The following is a 21,546-nucleotide window of genomic DNA, read 5'->3' as shown; positions in this document are numbered from 1 at the left end:
CGGCTCAGCTCAGTGTTTTTACCTGCAGCTCAGCTGTGGATGGAAATGAGCGGAGACTGTTCCTCGCGGCCGGCAGCCACCTCTTCTCTCTCTGATAGCTCACAATGGGGACAATTGTCGATTAGCACAGAGTCACTTTGAATGACAATGGCTGAATGAGCGGCGGTCACACGGGGCTTCGCTGCCTCTTTGAAGCTGAAGAGTCCAGCTGAAACACGAGGCGCTTCCTCACAGCCGCCAGTAGAGTTTGTTAATGGAGTGAGAAGTGTCAGCGGCCGAGTTGATAAGGCCTTTGGCAGGAGTACAAGAGGATAAGATTTAGATTTAAAGTTTGCTTTCGAGCGTGCAGGAAGTTTAGTTTTATTCCTGCCGTCAGTGTTAGTCTGTGAAGTAAGGACAGCCTGAAGATCAGAGTGTCAGAGCTGCAGTGATTAGTCATCAGAAAATTAATTTGCATTATTTGAATTATCGGTTTATCATTTCAGTCGTTAATCAAGCAAAAAAAAAAAAAGTGAAATATTCTCCGATTTCAGCTTCTTTTCTCAGCTTTATGTCACTCTAAAGTGAATATCTTGAGTTTTGGACCCCTTGCTCAGACAAAACGAGACATTTCTAGACATTCACTCACCATCGCCTGATAATGAATCATTTAAAGTGAATGTCTGCAGTCCTGAAGTACATTATCATATATTTCTTAATCACTCAATGTGAGTTACATAATTAGATCATTTGGACGTTTAATAGGTTGCATAGCTCTGTGTTTATTGACATTAACCTCTCAAAACTGGCTCCTGTCTGTGTGGCTGTTTGGATCTAAAATTAGACTCATTCCTGTCTGAATCCAGCTCGTCTGCTCTGTCTGTGATGCTGAGGCTGACTCATGCGTTCGGCAGCCACTCGCTTATTGAACTAATTATATAAGGTGTTAGGAGCCTATTATTTATTCCCCATATGGTGTGGGAGGAGCTTCATGCTGAGTAGGAGGTGTGTGTGTGTGTGTGTGTGTGCTGCAAAGACAAAGAAGTTGCCCTGATGCCTGAAGGAGGAGACTGCTGCAGGTTGAACACACACCTTAGTGATTGTTGTCGGTGACTGTTGGCCTGCAGCGCTCAGGAGCAGCCGCGATGCTTCAGTCTGCTTCGTGATTTCCTGGAAATGGATTCTTCCTGACTTTTGGAATTACCTCTGTGCTTTTTTTTGGTTACTCAGATCTTTTTGTTTTCTGAGGTTTTGGGGATTTTTTTTTTTTTTTTTCGTCTGTGGAAAATGGTTCGTTTCGGGCGTCTGACATCCTGGCACAGCTGGGACCTGCTGCATGTGGACTCAGAGATTCCTGAGTCACCTCCTCCTGACGCGAAAGCAGCACCAACTGACTGTCAGGTGAGACGTTTGCTGACACGTCTGTGCATTTCTAAGACTGATGGTACCGAGAAAAGGAGTCATTTCTTGCCGCTGGCAGCACCAATAATGTGTTTTACAGATGTGATTATGAGTCGATTAATGCATCCACAGAAAATGAATCTGCACCAGTTGCCAAAATATTTCCAGCTTGTCAGATGTGAAGATTTGAGCTTTTGTTTGTCATTCATGACAGTAAACTGAATATATTTTGGGTTTGGACTGAGCATACTGACACAGTTCAGTCAGGACATCAATGAAAACAGTCAGTTCAGTGTTCACATGTCCCTGTTTGTGTGGGTGATTGTGTATTTAGTGAAGTGTGACGGCGGCTGGGGTCTCATTATATTAGCCGTGCATGACGGGGGGGGTCGAGTAACAGGAGCATTGTTTCTGCAGCTCTCACCTCAGCCCGTGTCACTGTCGTGGCGGTCATCAGGCCTGGGTTGAAGGGACTGAAAGGCCTTGAAACGTGCAGCGTGTGTCGACCACCCGCGTTTCTTTTAGTTTCTGTTTCCTGGTTGTGAGTGTGTGAGTGTGTGAGTGAGCGCCTGTGTCGGTGTGTGTGTGTCCAGACTGTCAGGAAGGTCACGTTGTTTTCCCACCATTAATCAAACCTGATCAAGGGGAGTTGTTATCAGTTGGCCAACATAGAGGCAGTAGCGGGGGGCAGAAACAGAAGGGGGGGGGGGGTCTCTGTGCTCTGCTGCTCTTTGTCACCACTTATTTTAATACAATCCCTTTTAAAGATTTTCTCCTTTCCAGGCCAAGGTTAATGCCACAAACCACCTTGATAAGATAAGGCTGTGAGGGGACGCGAGGCTTGATATCGTTAACCTAACTGCCCCCCCCCCCCCCCCCCGAGAGGCTTTGTAGAGAGAGCTCGGGATCTCGCTGCCCTCTGTCCTGACTGACAGGTTTACACAGGAGGCACAAGGGAGACCTTGTAAACATAATTAGTCAGGCAGACGTGACTGGAGCAGCTCAGTGTTACTACGAGGGTCCGTTCGCTTCAGCTGAAGTCAAGTTTTTCAGTGTTATGAGATGCAGGAATACAACAAACTCTGATAACAATTACCAGAATGTTAACAGTTATTTTCACTATCACACATTCTGAGTCCAAAGCCCAGAGATATTCAGCTGACACTGATATCAAACCTGCAAAAAAAAGCAGCTGGAAGCAGAGATGGACCAACCAGAATGATGAATGTGCACTGGGTCAGGACAGGACGGCGGCCATTAGTCGAGTGAAAATGAAAAACAGCGACTGTCCACCCAGTGCCACCGACTTCCATCATCAGTAAACTGGACAGTCCTTGTTTTTCGTTTTTACTCGACTTGTTGCCGATTCATTTCCTGTCGCTCAACGAAACAGCTTCACCTCTGCAGAGTTTCCAGACGTTCGCGCTGCTCCTCGAGGAGGCGCCTTATCGGCCGGGACATGAGCGGCCTGTTAAATGTGCTGAAACGTGTGAGTAAACAAAGGGGATTTCCCGTTCGGCCATTATCGGCCCACTTTCTTTCCTTGTTTTGACCAGCCTGCGTGGCATTGTCTAAAGGGCTCCAGGCAAAACCGCGATTTGAGATAGCGCAAAGAATAGTGGAGCGACTTCAAATGGGAGCGAAGAATGAGGCGTCCCATCCGCGTTCACGCGCCCCGTGACTGTGGTGGTTTTATTCTGGTGATGCTGGGGTGAAAGGTCATTTTGCATGAACTGGTAAAAAGATGGTTGGTGTGTTTAGAAGAAGTGAGGGGATAGTTTACGTCTGCTTCTGCAGCCTGTTGACTGACCTAAAGAGCACCAGGATGTGTTTGGGAGCTCCCTGCAGGCTGCCACCCTGACTCCACCTCCAAATATTCAGATCAGCCTTCCCCTCTTTTTTTTTTTTTTTTTTGGGCGGCCCGGGTCCTGCCTCCTCTTTCCTGCCCAACACAATGAGGCAGGATCCTCCTGGTTGCTATGACTTCAGGCCAGTGTCTGTATGAAATGCAACCGCTGACTGTTTGGACAGCAGGACAGGACAGAGACGCGTCCCGGTTCAAAGAGAAGCTGCTGTCGGGCACGGCAGGACGCGGCACCCAGACACCACGCTCGGTGAGCAACCCGGACCCCGTCTGCTGGAACGGGACGTTTCAGGACCACGTGAAGCTCAGCGCCGCGCTCTCCGGATGGGGACATAACGCGGCAGCGCTGCAGTCGTCGCTCGGCTTCTCGGACTGATTCGGCGTCTCCCGTCCGGACGGCGTGGATGTGTTTGACGGTGGAGGTGGAGACGGAGAGAGGAGGCTAGAAGTTGAGAGAGCGCAGCGGCTGGCTCCAGAGCGGGCTGCGATCCATGAGTCCAGCTGGAGGATTAGGATGGTTTTTGTTACTTTTGACATGCCTCTGGCTTCGATGGTGAGCACTGTTGATGTGGTGGGAAACTTCTGTCCGTGTCCTTTAAATTACAACTTCCCGGCCGTCTCTTTGTCTTTGAGAAACCAGTTTCATGTTGAAGTGATTTCCAAGATGTTTGCTTCCTGAACGTGTTAACCACAGGACAGCTTATTTCTCAGGATCAGGTTCCTGCAGGTGATCTGGGGAAACGTCTCCAACATATCTGCTTTTTTCTGTCTTCTCAGAATAAATATCAGCCTCGTACGGCGAGCACAGTCTCCTCTAACAGGGTCTCACTTCGCTCGGAGCTGTCAGCACTGTTTGTCTATGGAAACTGAACATTTCCTGTCACCTGTGTCCTTGACCAGTTGGCCCAGATTTTCCCCCTTAAAAAGCCCCCGAACGGCTCCGGGCTGGTTTCTCTTTCGTTAAAGTGACTCTTAATTTGTCACTTTCACTCTGCCTTTTGTTTTAAAGCCAACGCGTCTCTTTGCAGTTAAGTCCCTCTTGTCTGTGATCATCGTTTAAAAACGATAAAAGGACTAAAATCTCTTTGAAAACCTGAAGGACCCCCCCTCAGATTTACTGCCTCGTCATGCCCTCTGTGCAGGCCACTTGTGTGCTTTTACTCTAGTTAAGTGCTTTCACAAAGGCCGAGGACATTCTTCCTAAAATGGGAACCTGTGCAATGCAGAACAATTTGAGCGGAGCTTTTCATAATATTTACATTTCATTTTGTTACATATACATGCCAGAAACCGATATACTGTGATAAGTCTTTATCTGCAGTCTTATTTACTCCTCGTAGCCGGCACGCACGACCACAGAAGGCTTTCTTTTAAACACTTTTTTTGTCTGCTTGTTCGTGCAGTTTGTCTTTATTTATTCAAAGTTTGACCGCCTCTGCTCCCGTTTTTGTTGAGTTATTTTCCTCAGTAACAGCTCCAGAAACAGTCGTCTTTCTGTCCGGCCGCCATCGTTCAGATGAAGGAAGAGAGGAGTTGATCAAAGTCTGAGAAGACTGCAGGTTGTTTGGCTTAAAAATACTTAATCATTTTGTTTGCGGTCAGTATTCCGCTCAAAAGATGCTCGAATTGACCATCAGTTAAAGAAAAGGAGTCCTGAGTAAGTGTGACTCTAAAGGGGAGCATTAAACACACACATTCACAGGCCTTGGTGTGTAAAGCCTCGTGTGGCTTTGCATGAAGGCTGATGAGTCTTCAGTCTGGGCTGAAAATGCTGCAACCAATGCAGACCAAACTGTCTGTCATTGGTCGACTCTCTGGCTGTGCAGCGGAGTACTCTTTTAGGTGTGATTACTGTATTAATGATACAGCAGCAAAGCCCCGTAACTGATTTCACGTTGTATTCTCTGCATCAATGGACATTTTTGGGGGCTTCGAGGGAAACATCTGAAACCAAACGCACACCTTTGTGTCTGTGAACAGTCCAGCAGCTGCAGGCAGAGGTGTTCTGAGTGCATTGTGTGTGTTTGTGTGTGTGTGCGTGTGTGTGCGTGCAGGGGGTGATGATCAGGAAAAGAATTTCGGTGGAATGGCCGGTCAGTTTCAGCAGCAGTGTCAGTGTCCTGGAATGTGAGTTCCTTGTCACTGTGTTTGAAGGGGGGGGGGTCAGTGGCCTGACTGTGGCCAGACTCCCCACCAGCAGATTCCTCACTCTTAACGGCAAAAACAACTGCTTCCTCAGATACTGAGGTGGCCCCTGTTTGTTTGCTCTGCTGGCTGCTCGTAAAATGGACAGAGGTTGCGTGAGCGAGGGTGCTCGCCGGGGCCTGCTGACAGGCTGACAATGGTGGGGGGGGGGATAGGGGGGACAATAGCCAGACCCGGGCCGCCTGCCCTTATGGAACAACCTCCCGCCTGCTCCTTGTGATGTAATGAGCATTCGCTGCGAGGAAGTGGCGTTCCTTCCCTCTCCTGTTTGTGTCTGATCATCAGGGTGGCTGTAACGGTCCCGCTGATGTCATCCCTCGCACAGAATTCCCCTCTGATTTCCTGTTTATCCTGTCCTTGTATATTTCTCCCTTTCCTTCATTGTCTCTTTCCATACGTCCGGCTGGAAACTTTTGTTCCTCCTCTCGCGGTGACCGAGTCGCTCGTGCCCGGCCATCTTCTTCCATGTCTTTGTTTGTTTTACACTGTGTAAAGTTTTCTCTTCGTCTGTCCTCTCTGCCTCGCAGGGTCAGGCGCGACGGAGGAAGAACATGACCGAGTTCTTGGGGGAGACCAACATTCCTACCCCGGATGCTCTGGGACAGATCGGCGGCTCTCTGCCCAGCGTCGGGGCCGGGCCCGACAGCTGGAAGAACCGCGCCGCCAGCCGCTTCAGCGGCTTCTTCAGCTCCAACGCTGGAGCAGGACCCTTCGGCAAGGTAACGCCGATCAGGCAGCGGCGACCACGTGGATGTGGTGCACTTTCTCTTGGCTCGGGGTTAGAACTTGTAAAAGCTGTAGGAGGCAAGTTTGTAGCCCAGACATGTCTCAGATTTAAAAAAAAAAAAAAAAAACCTTAAAAAGCAAACAAAACAGTAGCAAGCAGCAGTGGGAGGGGGTCGGAAAGGCTGTATCCCCCGAGTCCTGGTGAGGTCATTTCCCTTCAACGTCTCCTGACTTGTTGGCTCACATGCAGCTCTGGAAAAGAGTAGAAAAGCCTCACTCAGTTCCATCCAGTGTGTTCTTTTAAAAATTAACTAAAATAACTCTTTTAGCAGAGTTAGCGCCTCTCATCTCTGTAGCTTAGCTTAGCATAAAGGCTTGAAACAGCCCGGCTCCGTCCAACACACACGATCGGCCTTCTACACCCTCTGAAGCTAATCAACAAAGATGTGAAATCCCAGAATGTCAAACCTTTCTTTTAACTTCTGTATCAAAGGTTTTCAACGATAATCGACTTTTCTTCCATTAAAGCAAACACACACACGCCCACACACACACGCTCCCTCCTGAGGTCACATCCTGCACAGCAGCAGATGTCACACAGAGTCAGTATCTGTCAGTCACCTGTCACTTCCCGGCTCATCTCTGTTCACCCTGAGTGTCGCCCTTAACCCCTTCAGGGCCAGAGATCCTTCACCGGACCTGGACCTCCTGCACCCTCCACACTGCGGGGAGGAACCGCTGTCAGTCTCTCTTTTCACCAAACTTTGAAAAGGACTGGAGGGTGTGGTCACTGATCACTTTACTCCTAAATCTGTGGTACAATTTGTCGCTATTAATGAGCGCAGAACTCTAAAGGTTCATGAACCACAGACCACCGGTCCGTCCTCCCCCTCCACGCTGTAGCTTTTACCCCCACACCCTGGCCTTCTATTGTTAAAGTGGTCTCAATGCACAGAGCTCATTTTCATAACTACATCAAGCCCGCCAGACTGAACAAAGGCCTGAATAGCAGCTACTGTTGGATTTAAGAATTAAGGCGCCAGTAAAGACAGGATTTATATGCTAATGCGTGCACTCATCTTTACTTACAGTTTGGCTGTAACAAGAAATGCACACACAAAGGACAGAAGAGGACAGTTCCTTTCACGTCTCGTCTAGCTGTCTCCGTTAACCTTGTTCAGACTAATTAGGCGCGCTTTTTAATTGGTCTGTGTCTCATGGCAGGAGCTGGACCGTCTGGAGCAGCTGCAGAGCAAACTCCACTCCTACACGTTGTTCGGGCTGCCCAAGGTGCCGCGGCAGCTCTCCTTCCACCAGGACTCCTGGGAGGAGGAGGAGGAGGAGACCAACCTGGCCATGGAGGACAGCTGGCAGATGCTGCTGGACAACTCAGAGGTACGACACACACAGACGGCGTGTTTGAGGGAGGGTCTGCATGCTGATGTTGAAGAGGTTTGCAGCCTGTCATGCTGTTAGCTCTTGTTGCTCTTAACATTCATGGTGGAAGCCCACAAACACTCCTCATTCAGAACGACAGTGTCCGCACAGACAGTGAAGGAAAAGACATGAGGGGAAACAGTGACATTAAGATTTAAGTTGGTGGATGTGTGACGCGTCAGAGCTGTCCCTCCTTGACCTGCAAAAAAAACAGCAATCCTCCCCCAAACAATTCAACACAAAAAGCACAAAGAATGAGGAGGAAAATTCTACATCCTAACGTACTACTTTTACTTATTATTTAAACCTGCAGTGGGAAAAAATCACAGGATCTCCTGCTGAAGTTACATAACCCCGTCCATCTTTTCTGACCCCTTATCAATGCTCACATTGATAACCACTGACTGGCAGCTGATCGCCTGCAGTGCATACGTACCCACATCCTGCTTCTTACTTCCTCTTCATTTATCTCTGTCCCACCTGCCCTGATGTCTGTTTTCCCAGAACGACGCTTATAAAACACTTAACTGTGCCCGCTGATGTAACTCATAACGCCCATCGCACGCCGTCGCTGGCCTCCAGCTGTTAATGTGTACACGACTTACCGGCACCGTGAGACGGGGCCATGTCACAGTCTCTCACACTGTACGTTCACCTCGACGGTCAGTTACATAAGACTTTTTACTGACTTGATTGCTGGTAATTTCCAGATGCTGTCCAGTAATCAGGTTGTTAATGAGTTACTGGACACAGAGTGTGACTGTACTTCACATCGGGTCAGTAATCCTGGGCGTCCACCTTGAAACTGTGCTGATTGCTTTGAGCTGCCGGGTTCAAGATGTGTGTGAAGTGTCAGAGTTTAGACGCTGTAGCTTCTTTGCAGCAGCATCAACACGAGCTGATTGGTTCTGCTGATGTTGAGCTTCAGGTGATTGTCGCTGCACCGTGTGATGAAGCTCTCTATCAGTCCTCTGTGGAAACAGTCTCTGAGCAAAGACGGCATGTTTCTCACTGGAATCGTACATGTCGATACGGTGATAACTTCCTTTAAAGTCTTCACTACATACACTATGAGTCTGGACAGACGTGAATGTAAATGCTACTTGATTGGTTGGTGAAGTTCACCGTTTCAACCCGTGCACAGTGTGATCTCTTACGTTTATGCAGATGTTCTTAAAGGAACAACAAGTTCAAAATATGACTGGTAAATAATAAATAAATCCCTCAGTATATTGTGTCCCCGTGCACTGCACTTTCTGCTATCACAGTTATCCAAATTGTGACTCTCTGAATACAATGGCAGCTGCAATCAAAACGAAATGCGATGACACCGTTCGCTGTGGAAATACACACTCTGAAATCCCTAATCAGGTCACAGACTTTGACTTTACACCAGCAAAAAGTCATCCAGCAGAAAAAGCCAAGTGCTCCATGAGGAAAGATTTCTCCAACGAACATAATTTAATGACGACTCTCACCTAATCTGTGTGTGTGTGTTTGTGTGTGTGTGCGCAGACACTCACAAGGCGACAGTTCCACCAGCAGGAGGCGATATGGGAGCTGCTGCACACAGAGGCCACCTACATAAAGAAACTGCGAGTCATCACTGATGTAAGTGAAACTGAAAAATAATTACGCTGTGGCTTTAAAGGCTTCATGTTAGCTTAGTGTCCCGCTCACGTCCGGATAAAACGGTTTAGAAGCTCATGTTCTTCTGTCGCCCTCCACAGCTGTTCCTGTGCGGGCTGCTGAACCTGCAGGAGAGCGGCCTGCTGACGGAGGTGGAGCCCGCCAAGCTGTTCAGCAACATCCAGGAGATCGTCCGCCTCCACACGTCCCTGTGGAACCAGGTCATGCTGCCTGTGCTGGAGAAGGCCAGGCAGGCCCGCGCTCTGCTCGACCCCACTGACCTGCAGCAGGGCTTCAGGACGGTCAGTGAAAAGAATCCATCTTCACAGGTTCCACAAAAAAAACGTGACCCCGTCTGCAGAGACAGAGCACTGATTAGTTTGTGGCCTTGTTAATCAAACATCCAGGCTAATAAGTCATTTAACAAGCCGACCAGTTATCGTGCTGCAGGTCTTGTGTCTTGGACATTGTGGATAAACAATGCAGAGCGATGCAGAACACGAGGCAGTGAAAGATTATCAGTAAAGTCAAAAATGCATCATGCGACACGTTTGGATTTGAAATACAGAAAAAGCTCAGCGTTGGCTTCAGACTGATGCAGGAGTGAATGTGTTCTCCCTCACGCTGCTGTTAGTAACCATCTGTCTTTGTGTGTGTGTTCAGTTTGGCTCCAGGTTCCAGCCCTACATCCGTTACTGCATGGAGGAGGAGGGCTGCATGGAGTACATGCGCACGCTTCTCAGGGACAATGAGCTCTTCAGGACCTACGTCACGGTCAGTTCTCCCCGCCCGCCCGCCTCGATGCCACGCACCCACCGTACACCCTGTACCGACGCACTCCGCGTTGGGTTTCTTCATATTTCTGGCTCGTTAAATGTTTCTTTTCCTGCCTTTGTTTGGCTCAATTCAGTGGGGAGAGACGCACAAGCAGTGTAACCGTCTGAAGCTGGCCGACATGGTGGCGAAGCCTCACCAGAGACTGACCAAATACCCGCTCCTGCTGAAGAGTATTCTGAAGAAGACGGACGAGCCGTCGGCCCGCGACATCGTCAACAGCATGGTGAGGACGCGGACAGATGGATAACATACGCTGCCTTTCTGATGTTTTGAAAAAGGTCTGAGCACGCGTGTGTTTCTGTGTGTTTCCTCCTCCAGGTGGCGACAGTCGAGGGCTTCATCAACAGCGTGGACTCTCAGATGCGACAGCGTCAGGAGCAACAGAAGCTGGCCACCATTTCTGCCCGCATAGACTCCTACGAGGCTGTGGAGGGCAGCAGTGAGGAGGTGGAGAAGGTGAGCAACGATTTCCCGCGTCGTCGGAACCTCACATACGAGCCTTCGCGTAAGATTCGGCTTCATGTTTTTGCCTTTTTTTCCTCTCAGATCCTCAAGGAGTACAACCGCTTCGACCTGATGGCTCCCATGAGAGGAATATCACCGGAGGAGACGCGGCAGCTGCACCTGGAGGGAGCGCTGAGGATGAAAGAGGGCAAAGACAGTCGGGTACGGCTGACTCACATGATGAGCTCTTATCTTTACACCCGACATCTGCTTTCACGTTTCACGGAAAACGCTTAACGTGCAAAACAAAACGTGTTTCTGAGCTGAGTTCGTGTCCTCTGCAGATGGACGTCCACTGTGTCCTGTTCACTGACCTGCTGCTAATTACCAAGCCGGTGAAAAGGGTGGAGAAAGTCAAAATCATCCGCCAGCCCCTCCTGATTCACAACGTCGTCTGTAAGGAACTCAAAGACCCTGGTAAGACACGTCTGATGTAACTCTGTCGAAAGAAAACAGTCATTCAGTTCATACCAGCATGAAAGAGAGAAATTTGAGGAGCAAATATAAAAGATTTAACCATGACTTGATTGCTGATCTGTTAGTTTTATTTAAGTAATGTAGAATTCAGAGGTCGCTGATCTTATCAACTGCTACAGATTCAGCTGCAGACACCACACAGAATTAATTAGCTCTGCTTTTTTTGTGCTTTTCATCTCTGTAGGTTCATTCATCCTCATCTACCTCAATGAGTTCAAGAGTGCAGTGGCAGCCTACACTTTCCAAGCCAACAGCGCCACCCAGGGGCGAAGCTGGATCGATGCAATCTGCAACGTCCAGGTTGGAGAGCCGCTTCATCTCCTGTGAAATCTTTGTGTTCTGTGGTTTGTTTACTTAACGTGGCTGTGTGGTTACACCGCAGAACCAGCTCCAGAGGCTCCGCACCGAGGAGGTCCTCCGGCAGCAGAACAGCCTGAAGAGGTGTATGCAGGGTGAGGAGGAAGAGGAGGAGGAGGATGAGAGCAGCAACTCCACTGCCAGCTCTCCATGCCTGAGGCACAAAGACCAGCAGAACTCAAGGTACCGGAGTGAACAGCTACACAGCTTAAAGGAACAGTTCAACACTTTGAGAATCTGGTTTCTTCCTGAGAGTTGAATGAGAAGATCTTGTTTCCTCACAGTGACGACGATACTCAAAGTCACTGCTCCTGCACCACAACTTACAAAGATCTTTAGAATTAAAGAGTAAACACACAAGATCTGATGTGTTCATTAGTGAGCTTAAGAGGGGCTGGATGAGACAGGCCAGGCTAGCTGTTTCCCCCTGTTTCCAGTCTTTATGCTAAGCTAAGCTAACCAGCTGCCGACTGTAGCTTCATATTCACAGATGTGAAATTGATATTCTCATTTGACTCTTGGCAAGAAATCCATTAAGTAATCTCCCAAAAAGTTGATCTGTTCCTCTGAGGAACAAAACCTGATGCTGGTAAATCTCCAGCCTGCGGCTACATTCATACTTTTTAAAGTTTAAAATTCATTCAAGTCGTGTTCTGGTTCAAACGATGAGATAAAAAGACTCAAATCCTCACAGTCTGAATAAAGTTTGTATGAAAGCAGCTTTAATTGAATTTTAAGTTGTTGTTAAAGCCTAATCGTCCAGTTAACCAACCAAACGTCTACTTTCAGCCAATCAGACGGTTCCACGGAGACCCTGTCAGTGATGGACATTGACGAACCAGGCGAACACCAAGACCCTCAGGCCCCCAACAGAAACCTCGAGGGGACCACTGAAAAGGACTCTGATGTGGCTCCCCTGTCTGAAAGGTCTGAGGTCCAAGAGTCTGAGTCCACGAGCCCCCGCAGAGTTCCCTCCAGCGTTTACTCTGAGCACCATCAGGCGACGGGGCCTGATGGCGAGGAGCTGGACCCGCAGTGCCGCTCCCTCTCCATGGACAGCGCCTATGGTACCCTCTCCCCCGAGTCCCTCTTGAGAGAACTTCAGCCCCAGCAGGGCCAGAGTGAGGGAGAGGAGACCGAGGAGGAGGAGGGGGACAGGGAGGGCGAGGAGGCGGAGCAGGAAGAGGCAGGAATAGAGGAGGTAGAAGAAGAGGAGGAGGAAGAGGAGGATGCTGCCTCAGTGGGGTCCCAGCTGTCAGTAGTCCAGTCCTCCAAACCTCGCCGGCGGCCTCACGTTCAGCCCCGACTCCACTGCCTCCAGAGGCTGTCCACGCTGGCCTTGTCCCGCTCCGAGGACAACCTGCTGCAGCGCCTCCACGGTAAAGCCCCCATATCCCACACACACTCGCTTCGCGCTGAGACGCAGCACAGGGTCATGGACACGTCATCGCTGGCGCACAGCAAAAGCATGTCAGAGCTGGGCCAAAACTGCCTGGAGCTGTTCCCCAGTGACCTCGACCAGTCCGACGACTGCCTGAGCGTGAGCGTGAGCGTGCCCGCCGACAAACTGTGCGCCACCCTGAGGAGGGCGGAGGCCAGGCGCGGCCATGCGGCGCCGGCAGGGACACGCGACAGCAGCGGGTCCCAAAGCAACAGCTCAGACGGGGAAACGGCGCCGTCTGCGTGCGTGGACAAGAGAAACGAGTCGACAGCGGCCGGTGATTCGGGGGAAGTGACGCCCAAAAAGAGGAAATCACCGGCGCAGCAGCACAAGAAGCTGACGCTGGCTCAGCTGTACAGGATACGCACCACTCTGGTCCTCAACTCCACGCTCACTGCATCGTAAGTCTCCACGCCGGTCACTCCAGTTTATGGGTTCAACTCCACTTTAAACGAGATGCTGCATAGATTGAGAGTAGACTTCAAGTTAGATAAAAAGGTCGACACCGCTCTCATGTCTGTACAGTAAATATGAAGCAACAGCCAGCTTTGGTTAGCTTAGCTTAGCATTAATGCTGAAACAGAGGGAAACAGCTCGCCTGGCACCTTTGAAGCTCACTCATTAATGTGTTGACTGGTGAGCTTTAGCTGTCCTGGTTGGTGCATTTTGTAAAGCTAGCTGCTAGCTGTTTCCCCCTGTTTCCACTCTTTGTGCTAAGCTAAGCTAACGGACTTCTGGCTGGAGCCTCATATTCAGCGTACAGACTTAATAATGACAATAATAACAGGATAGACATAAAAAAATGACTGTAAAATAAGATGAAGGATGAAATGACAAAACTATGAAGAAGTCTATTAGGACGACTTGTATGTTGAACCATTCCTTAGATGTGAAAAAAATTAAATTGGATTTGGCTCTCGATGCAGCTTTTTTAACTTTAGGAAACGTGTTTGTTAATGTTGTTTTCTCTTTTCTCTTATTTGCAGGGAGGTATAACCACTCTTCCAAGCAGCTGATCGGTGGCATGTGGGCTCACTGAGGAACAACACTTGTTTGCTTTGATGGACTGACTTTCCTGAGACACAGATGCACTCTCTCTCTCGCTGCCCTCTCCCTCCCTGTTGCTTTTTTGGACACTGATCGCACCATTTTTGCATTTGAACAATAACATCCCCCCCTTTTTTTTTTTTTTTTTTTTGCTGTTGCATTGGTTTCCGAATTTTCTCGAGTGGAAGGGAGAGGCACAGAGACACATTAACTGCTTGCACTTTGCAACTGAAGTAGCATTACGGGGGCTGGGACCTTAAGGCGGGACGGTGTGGAAGTGCTTCACCTGCAGACGGAGGAGGAGGCGTCCGGGTGGAGGGAAGAAGAGGGACACTAAGCCTTGGAAGTCTCCTCAGCGCCCGGGACGTCCTCCTGATGTTTGTACTACTCCTGGTTTGCTTCAACAAAAGAAAAAAAGATGAAAATTGCACAGTTATCTATGTTAAATAGAAGAATCACTAAGGAGTGAATTTACATTTACAGCCACACGGTCTCACAATGAATCTGAATTTGTTGTTTGCTGCTTGTGTCTGCTCGTGTACAGATGTGTGTGTGTGTGTGTGCGTGTGTGCGTGTGTGTGAACGAATGTGCTCGAATGATACGTGGTCCTCGATTCCTGACTGAACCAAAACTGATTCCCACCTCCTGTGAACACGCCAACACGATGGACGAGCGGCTCCCAACACAAGGCGCACCCACGGTGATGTTTCCACCAATCAGCTTCCTTCCTTCTAATCGTGCTTGAACTAATGACATTTAGTATGTGGGACTAATGAGGAGATGAGCTGATCTGAAAGACGGTGACTGAACGTGGGTGACTAAAGGTGTTTTGAGGACTTTCCTGCACTAAATATATATCTTACGGCTTGTGTGTCCACTCACGCCCGAGGCCTCAACGTATGAAAGCCACAGACACGAGTGCACCAGCACGAACGTGGTCACAGAGGAGAGAAAGGCGGCCGACACTCGAGCGACGCCTGGCTCTTGAACACGGTTAAGAGATTGAAGAAAAGGTTTGGGTTGGATGTTCTGTCACGAGTGGATCCGCAGAGCTCGCGTTCGTCTTTCCAGGAGATTTCTAACATGAAAAAGAATCGACCGAAACAGAAACTTAACACTCACACTGACGTTCAGCTTTTCAGTGATTTATAACCTTATTCCAAACCAAATAGGTTAACTGTGTTTACTTTTAGTTTTTTTGTTTATGTGTAATATTTATTATGCCTGCTATTGTTTTATATATATAAGATATTGTTTATATTGTTAGCTTCCATGATTTGTACATTTTTTTTGTGGATGTAGTCTTAATAATTTCAACTTGCCAGGCATGAATGTGCTATGAACCAAAATCATGTGTTTTCCTCTTTCAGGAATGACTTTAAAGTGTCTTACAGAATAAAAACGCTGAAAATACTTCACAATCCCTGGTTTTTTAATGGTTTAATCCGTCGTAATGGGGTGGTTTGAGGGGAGAGGTCGAGCCTGAATGGCTCTAAAACAACACGGACCGGTCGTACCGCTCTGCTCGCTCATGTTTTCCACGCAGACAGACAGCAGGTGGCAAAAGAATGTGTTCAGAGAGGTGAAGAAGAATTACAGCGGGGAGGTCGTGACCGCGAGCGGCAGGAACGCACTGCGTCATCGCTTTTTATGTCACCACGTTAAGCCGAAACTGTAAAACGAACAGTTTTCTAAACAGTACTGCACTGCAGGAAAGAAGTACTGAGATCTGCTGGAGTAAAAGTACTGTATAAATACTGCTTATAAGTAAAGTATTTGATCATTTTACTGGCATTGAAACTAAAAAGTAGCAGCAAAATGTGCTTAAAGTATAAAAACAGAAGTATTCATTACTGCATTTTGATGCTTGTATTTCCCTCTGAAATGTAGTGGAGTAGAAGTACTATATAAAATAGTGGAAGTACAGTACTTGAGTAAATGTACATGGATACTTTCTCCTTCTCCTTCTGGAGAAAAGTGACATTACTTAACATTACTTCATGTACCCGAGAATTGTGCTTCAGTGTGTTTTTAAGATACCAGTACTTTAATTCTGTATCTCCATTTTATGCTACTTTATCTGTCTTCAGTACTACATTTCAAGGAAACTACTACTACTTTTTACTCCATTATACTAAACATTAAAAGTATCTCCACCAAACTGCTGCTTACACATAAATTCATCAGTGATAATGATCCAAAAATAACACCTGATACCAGTGTGACAGCAGCCGCTCAGCCTGCATGAGTCGGATTCTACTTTTGGTGCTTTTGGTTTTGTAGATAATACTTTTACTCATATACTTTTGTATTTTTTGGATGAAAATATGAAAAACTGAAATGAATGTAATGGAGTAAAAACTACAATATTTCCCTGTGAAAAGATGAGGAGTACGAGTATAGAGTACTTCAGTAAATGTACAGTAACATGTAACTTCAACCCCTTTATTTAGGATTTCTAAGCATTAAATGAACACTGATTAATGGTTTATAACACACTACAATGCAGATGTAAGCAGATGTTTATTAGTATTTCCGATGAAGAAATATTCTATATTGTTATAAATGTATTTGGAGGTTCACAAATACATTAATAAACACTCAAATGTGTACTTCTATCTGCTCAGGACTACATGATAGCGTGTAGTAAAGCCTTCATTTAGTCTTTATGTGCTGCTTATGAAAACTAAACGGGGGTTTAAGTCGTGTGTCACCAAATCTCTGTTTCAGAGCACTTCTGGGACAATTATTGAGGCTAACTTGGAGTTAAACAGCATTCATCTGTTCAGTTCAGATTCTGGGAACTCACTCAGATCACATATCTTGTCCAGATGTCTGTCTGGTCCGACCGTCTGCTTCTGGTTCCCGGAACGTTCAGATGGGCTCCGTCCGGCACACATGCAGGGCCGAGCCGGTAACATCATGGCCAAGGTGTATTTACAGGTGATTATATCAGCTAATCGGTGGATTACAGCATGTTGAGTCCACACAAGCCTCTAAGCTGCGGAGAAAAGACAGCGCGCTCCTGTGGGATTTTCCCTTTAATCTGGCCCCAGAAAGCCGGGGCCCCTCCCGCGCGCACATCTGGCCCGCCGGGATTTACTCATGTAATCCTTCATTTTCAAACTATTTTATTATGCTTCACCGCTGATACGCCGGACTTTAATTATTAAAATGCAGCTTTCTATTTTAGCAATGAAGTAATTACACGTCCTTGTTCTATTAGCCTTTGTGACGGAAGTCGTGAGGCCGTGCTGCAGGCCGGCAGCATCCCATAATAACGCCTCTCACCTGGTACCTGTCCGCGCGCGCTCTGCTGTGGATGCTGCTTTAAAAGTGATGAAACGGGCTCGCGCGCGTCAGTGGAGCGCCGCGTGCAGCTGCGGCAGGCGGCGCGCGGGTTAACGCCACCTGCTGCGGCAGATGTCAAAAACCATGCTGTAAAAAATGTCCGATTAACACAAAGGGGCACTTTGGCAAATCCCGATTATAGGAGCACTTTCATTTATTAAACTGCGCCAATCCCCTGGACTCTCTCTGAGCGGGATTAAGTCCAGGTAGACACCATTGTCTGTCCAAACAATCCTCCTTTAAGCCCTCGCTGGTTCCCGGTGCTCGGGACAGGCCCGGCCGGCCGGCTGGCTGCTCGCCGGCCTGTAATCCCAGCGGGGGCTTATAGGTCACTACAACCGCTACACGCTCCCATTCATCAACATCATCCCCTTCAGAGGGACGAGGTGATTGGATTTAGGACATGTTTTACAGGAGCGGAGAAAAGCGAACAGCGAACTAAAGCGTGTTTACAAGAGCTGTGCTGTGAAAAGGCCCGCGGACGAGCGGCGGCCATATGGAGTGGATAACCCCGAGAACAGCTGGGCCCGATCAGGGCCCGATCAGGACCCGACCAGGGCCCGATCAGGGCCCGATCAGGACCCGATCAGGACCGTGCACCGGCGTCAGACCGCGGGCTCTGACTCAGGCTGCACGGGAACATCTGGGTCCTGAAAACGGCTCTCAGCACACAGGGGTGAGGGCAGCGATGACGGAGGGTTCCCACCGGCCCAAAAAGTATTGATAATGATCAGTTACGGCTTCTGATCAGCAGTGGTGGAAAGTAACTAAATATAGATCTCAAGTATTTGTACTCCGTAACAGTTCAGAGGCAAATCCTGTACTTTTTACTCCACGACATTTACACGATAACTTAAAAACTACACTCATGATGTTTTAGGTGAGAGCAGCGGTGGTCAAACTGAGGGGCGGGGCCCCCTGCAGGGACATGAAGATACTGCAGGGGGCCGTGGATGAACAGGGGGGAAATATGGAGCGAAACCAAGCTGAATGAATGATTTATGTTGGTAGTTTGTTATGGTTTCTGACCATTATTTCACTGAAATTCAGTTTTTTTTATCACTTGACCCCACAGTTGTTATTAGTGTGAGTTAAAATTTGGGGTCTGGGGGGAGTGAAGGTTTTTAGCTTCTAAGAGAAAAAGTTTGAGACTGACTGGGATTGAATACGATAAGTGTTTATTGATCGTCAGATCCACGAGCTACAGCTGAATATAAAGTAAAATGAAGTGAAAATGAACACATGAATGCACCAATAAATACCATGACTCTGAACTGCATAACGAGTACTTTTAGTTAAGGTGCTTTAAGTATGTCTTGACGTCAATACTTTTGTACTTTTACTGAACTGGTATTTTGAATGCGTGACTTGTATTTCTACGACGTGGTACTGAAGTAAAAGTTCTGAGTTCTTCCTTCATCGCTGTCGATTAGTGAACTAATTTGACAAATTTCCAGAATTCAGAATAAATTCACCGTTCTTCTTATTTTTCGAGAATTACAAGAATTTTTCATATTAGCCCCAAACATCCTTTATCTTTATTTATTTATTTAACAGCTTTTACTTTTAAATATAAAGACAACATGACGCACGGCACATTTTACAGCTGAGACAAACAGCTTGTCAGCGCTCTCTGGTGGACAGACGGTGTAATGAACACAGTTTCCTGCTCATCTCAAACCTCGTTCTTCATTTCTGTGCTGAGATTTCTTCACACACATCAGCCGACGAACGAACACGCTGATACTCATGAATCTGACAGAAGATAATAAATATCAGCCCGGACGATTTGTCAGTTACTCTGTTAATTAACTTAGTGAAATTAACATTTTCTCAGTTTGAAGCATCACTTCAGTTTGTTGCACTGCTGCTACATCTGTGTACCCAGGTCAGGGTACTTCTAAGTGCTTCCAGAGGCAGCTGGACTCGTCTGTGGTTCTAGAAAACGGTTCGTCTCTTATCCAGAAGAAGAAAGAGACCAGACCAGTTAATTTCAGTAAAGTAAAAATAAACACGATAAGCTCATTAAACACAACTGCTCAGACCCTAACTGAAACCCAAAGAGAGACAATTATCCGATGTTTCACAAAAAAAATATTAAAGTAAAAATAAAAATATATTTTAAAAAAGAATCCAAATTAGTGTTTTTCTTCTTTTCTGCCTCGTTAATCATCTCACATCCAATCATGTTTGTTTTGTGACACTTTGGAGGGTCCTGACCCCTACATTGGGAACCACTGGACTCACTATGGTGTATATGTATATTGTTTATACTGTACATTCATATTCATATTATTAGTATTAGTATTATTCTTATTAGTGGTGGTGGTATTAGTACAGTCTTAGTATTAGCAGCAGTGTTCTAGTATTCTATTATTCTTGTTACTTAATGTTTACATATTGACATTTACATATTTCATATTGTTTATTATTGATGGTTGGTTGATATTAGCGTGTGAGTTATGCTATTTTTAAGACTTCAGGTAAATTTGGCTGATAATACTTCGATTTCAGAAGGATTTTGGATGCAGGATGTGTACTTTTACATGCTCCCGTTGGTACTTTTACTTCTTGACCACAGGTCTGTCTGGCCGCCATGACAGACTGAATCCTGCCTTCCACCCTGAGCAGTGAAGAGGTGCTGATGTATTGCCAGCTGCTCGCTGGCATGAATTCATTCCACAAAGACGCGGCATATGCTGGAGGATCAAATTTCTTTATCCTCATAAAAGTTGTCTTGTTTTCTAAATTGAAAGAGCATAAGGTCCCACTTTCACGCGACAATACTATAAACTCCTCACCTCAATAATTGTATCAGCTTATAAGAAGCTTACTGTAATTACAATATTGTCTTCTTAGAGCTGCGGCCGAAAACACCAAACACAAATCACCCATTTCTAAATTAAATGGAAACTGGTTCAAAGAGAAGCTACATGAGAGGAGGACAGAGGGATTAACGTGTAAGTCCAGCACATTTAATATTTACAGCACAATCGCACAATTAATCTGACAATGTGTCTAAGACCTGACGGGGCCTCCGCCACCATCAGCCGAGTCAGGAGGGGTGGAGGAGCAGCAGGAGGGCTGGTTCCAGATGCAAGCCGGCATGCGAATCTAATATGAGCATTTCAGCTGAAAACCTGTCTTAACTGACGTTTATAGATCAAAGCATAGATTATAACACTTGAGATTAGAAGTGCTGGCTCCTAAAACTACAAAAAAGATAGAAAAACGCCTAAAAACTGGGTCATGTGACAAACCTGCTGAACGTTAGCAGTTTAGCCGAGTGGAGGTGACAGGAATAAACAGTTTCTGTCCTCCAGAGTGTCGTCGCAGTCAAAGTCACATTTTTCACACCTCTGTTAAAATGACGGAGAGCTACACAGAAGACTTAGACCAGAGCTGCAGCTTAACGATTATTTCCTTTATCAATGAATCTGCTGATCGGTGATTTCTTGTCTTGTCTGTTAAATTAAATATCTGGATCATTCCACAGGTAAACAGGTTGATTGGTAACAGGTGATAGTATCATGATTGGGTATGAAAGGGGCATCCTGGAAAGACTCGGTCATTCACAGGCGAGGATGGAGCGAGGTTCACCACTTAGCGAACACATGATTGGATGAAGGGGATTAATGGGCTCAGGGACGCTTCAGAAAACTGTTTTTACACAACTGTTTGGAATCAGAGTTGTGTGTATGAAGGTATAATGTGTTTGTGTGGGTCTGTGGACGTGTGTCACTCATGTTACAGGGACATAAATCTGTTTACACACTCACACTGTGGGGACTTGCCGTTCTTGTGGGGACAAAACACAAGTCTCCATAAAGTAAATCACAACATTTTAGGGTGAAGACTTGAGTTAAGGTTAGGAGGAGGTTAGTTTTAGGGAAGCAGTGGTTATGGTAAGTCTCCAGCTAATGAATGTAAGTCTATGAAATAGTCCCAAAAATGACATTAGATAGACACACAACTCTGTGTGTATGCATGTGTGTATGTAGATATGTGTTAATCATATGTGTGTGTACATATACATGATTAACTAACGATGCCAAGTGTTCGTGCCTGAATATGAAAGTATAATATAAATATAATGTAGTCTATATAGCTTATACTATACTACATAGAAACTCAAATATAGTATTGTTTGTTATAATACAAAATAAATAATAAATATAGTTTAATGGAGAGGGGGGTTGTGTGACTGTGCCAGACACTGCGGAAACTGTTTGTCTGTTTGTGTGTGTGTGTGTGTGTGTGTGTGTGTGTGTGTGTATACACTGCTATGAA

At 46.8% G+C, this 21,546-nt stretch overlaps 1 protein-coding gene across 4 annotated transcripts in view; it reads left to right on the top strand.

Moving 5' to 3' along the window:
• plekhg5b (pleckstrin homology domain containing, family G (with RhoGef domain) member 5b) overlaps positions 1-15,417 on the top strand; it is a 66,885-nt gene extending 51,468 nt beyond the window's left edge. For all 4 annotated transcript variants that reach the window (XM_076741180.1, XM_076741182.1, XM_076741184.1 and 1 more), the window contains 13 exons: positions 5,977-6,168; positions 7,400-7,570; positions 9,128-9,223; positions 9,343-9,543; positions 9,905-10,015; positions 10,152-10,301; positions 10,397-10,534; positions 10,625-10,744; positions 10,867-10,999; positions 11,244-11,359; positions 11,442-11,599; positions 12,206-13,258; positions 13,844-15,417. In XM_076741180.1, coding sequence (XP_076597295.1) covers positions 5,977-6,168; positions 7,400-7,570; positions 9,128-9,223; positions 9,343-9,543; positions 9,905-10,015; positions 10,152-10,301; positions 10,397-10,534; positions 10,625-10,744; positions 10,867-10,999; positions 11,244-11,359; positions 11,442-11,599; positions 12,206-13,258; positions 13,844-13,853 — 2,649 coding nt within the window. In that variant the 3' untranslated portion in view covers positions 13,854-15,417. The remainder of the gene's footprint in view (positions 1-5,976; positions 6,169-7,399; positions 7,571-9,127; positions 9,224-9,342; positions 9,544-9,904; positions 10,016-10,151; positions 10,302-10,396; positions 10,535-10,624; positions 10,745-10,866; positions 11,000-11,243; positions 11,360-11,441; positions 11,600-12,205; positions 13,259-13,843) is intronic.
• Positions 15,418-21,546: the final 6,129 nt, after the last annotated feature.

This window comes from Chaetodon auriga, chromosome 10 (genome assembly GCF_051107435.1).
Source record: "Chaetodon auriga isolate fChaAug3 chromosome 10, fChaAug3.hap1, whole genome shotgun sequence".
NCBI classification, from domain to species: domain Eukaryota; kingdom Metazoa; phylum Chordata; class Actinopteri; order Chaetodontiformes; family Chaetodontidae; genus Chaetodon; species Chaetodon auriga.
This window is presented reverse-complemented; position numbering and strand designations above follow the sequence as displayed.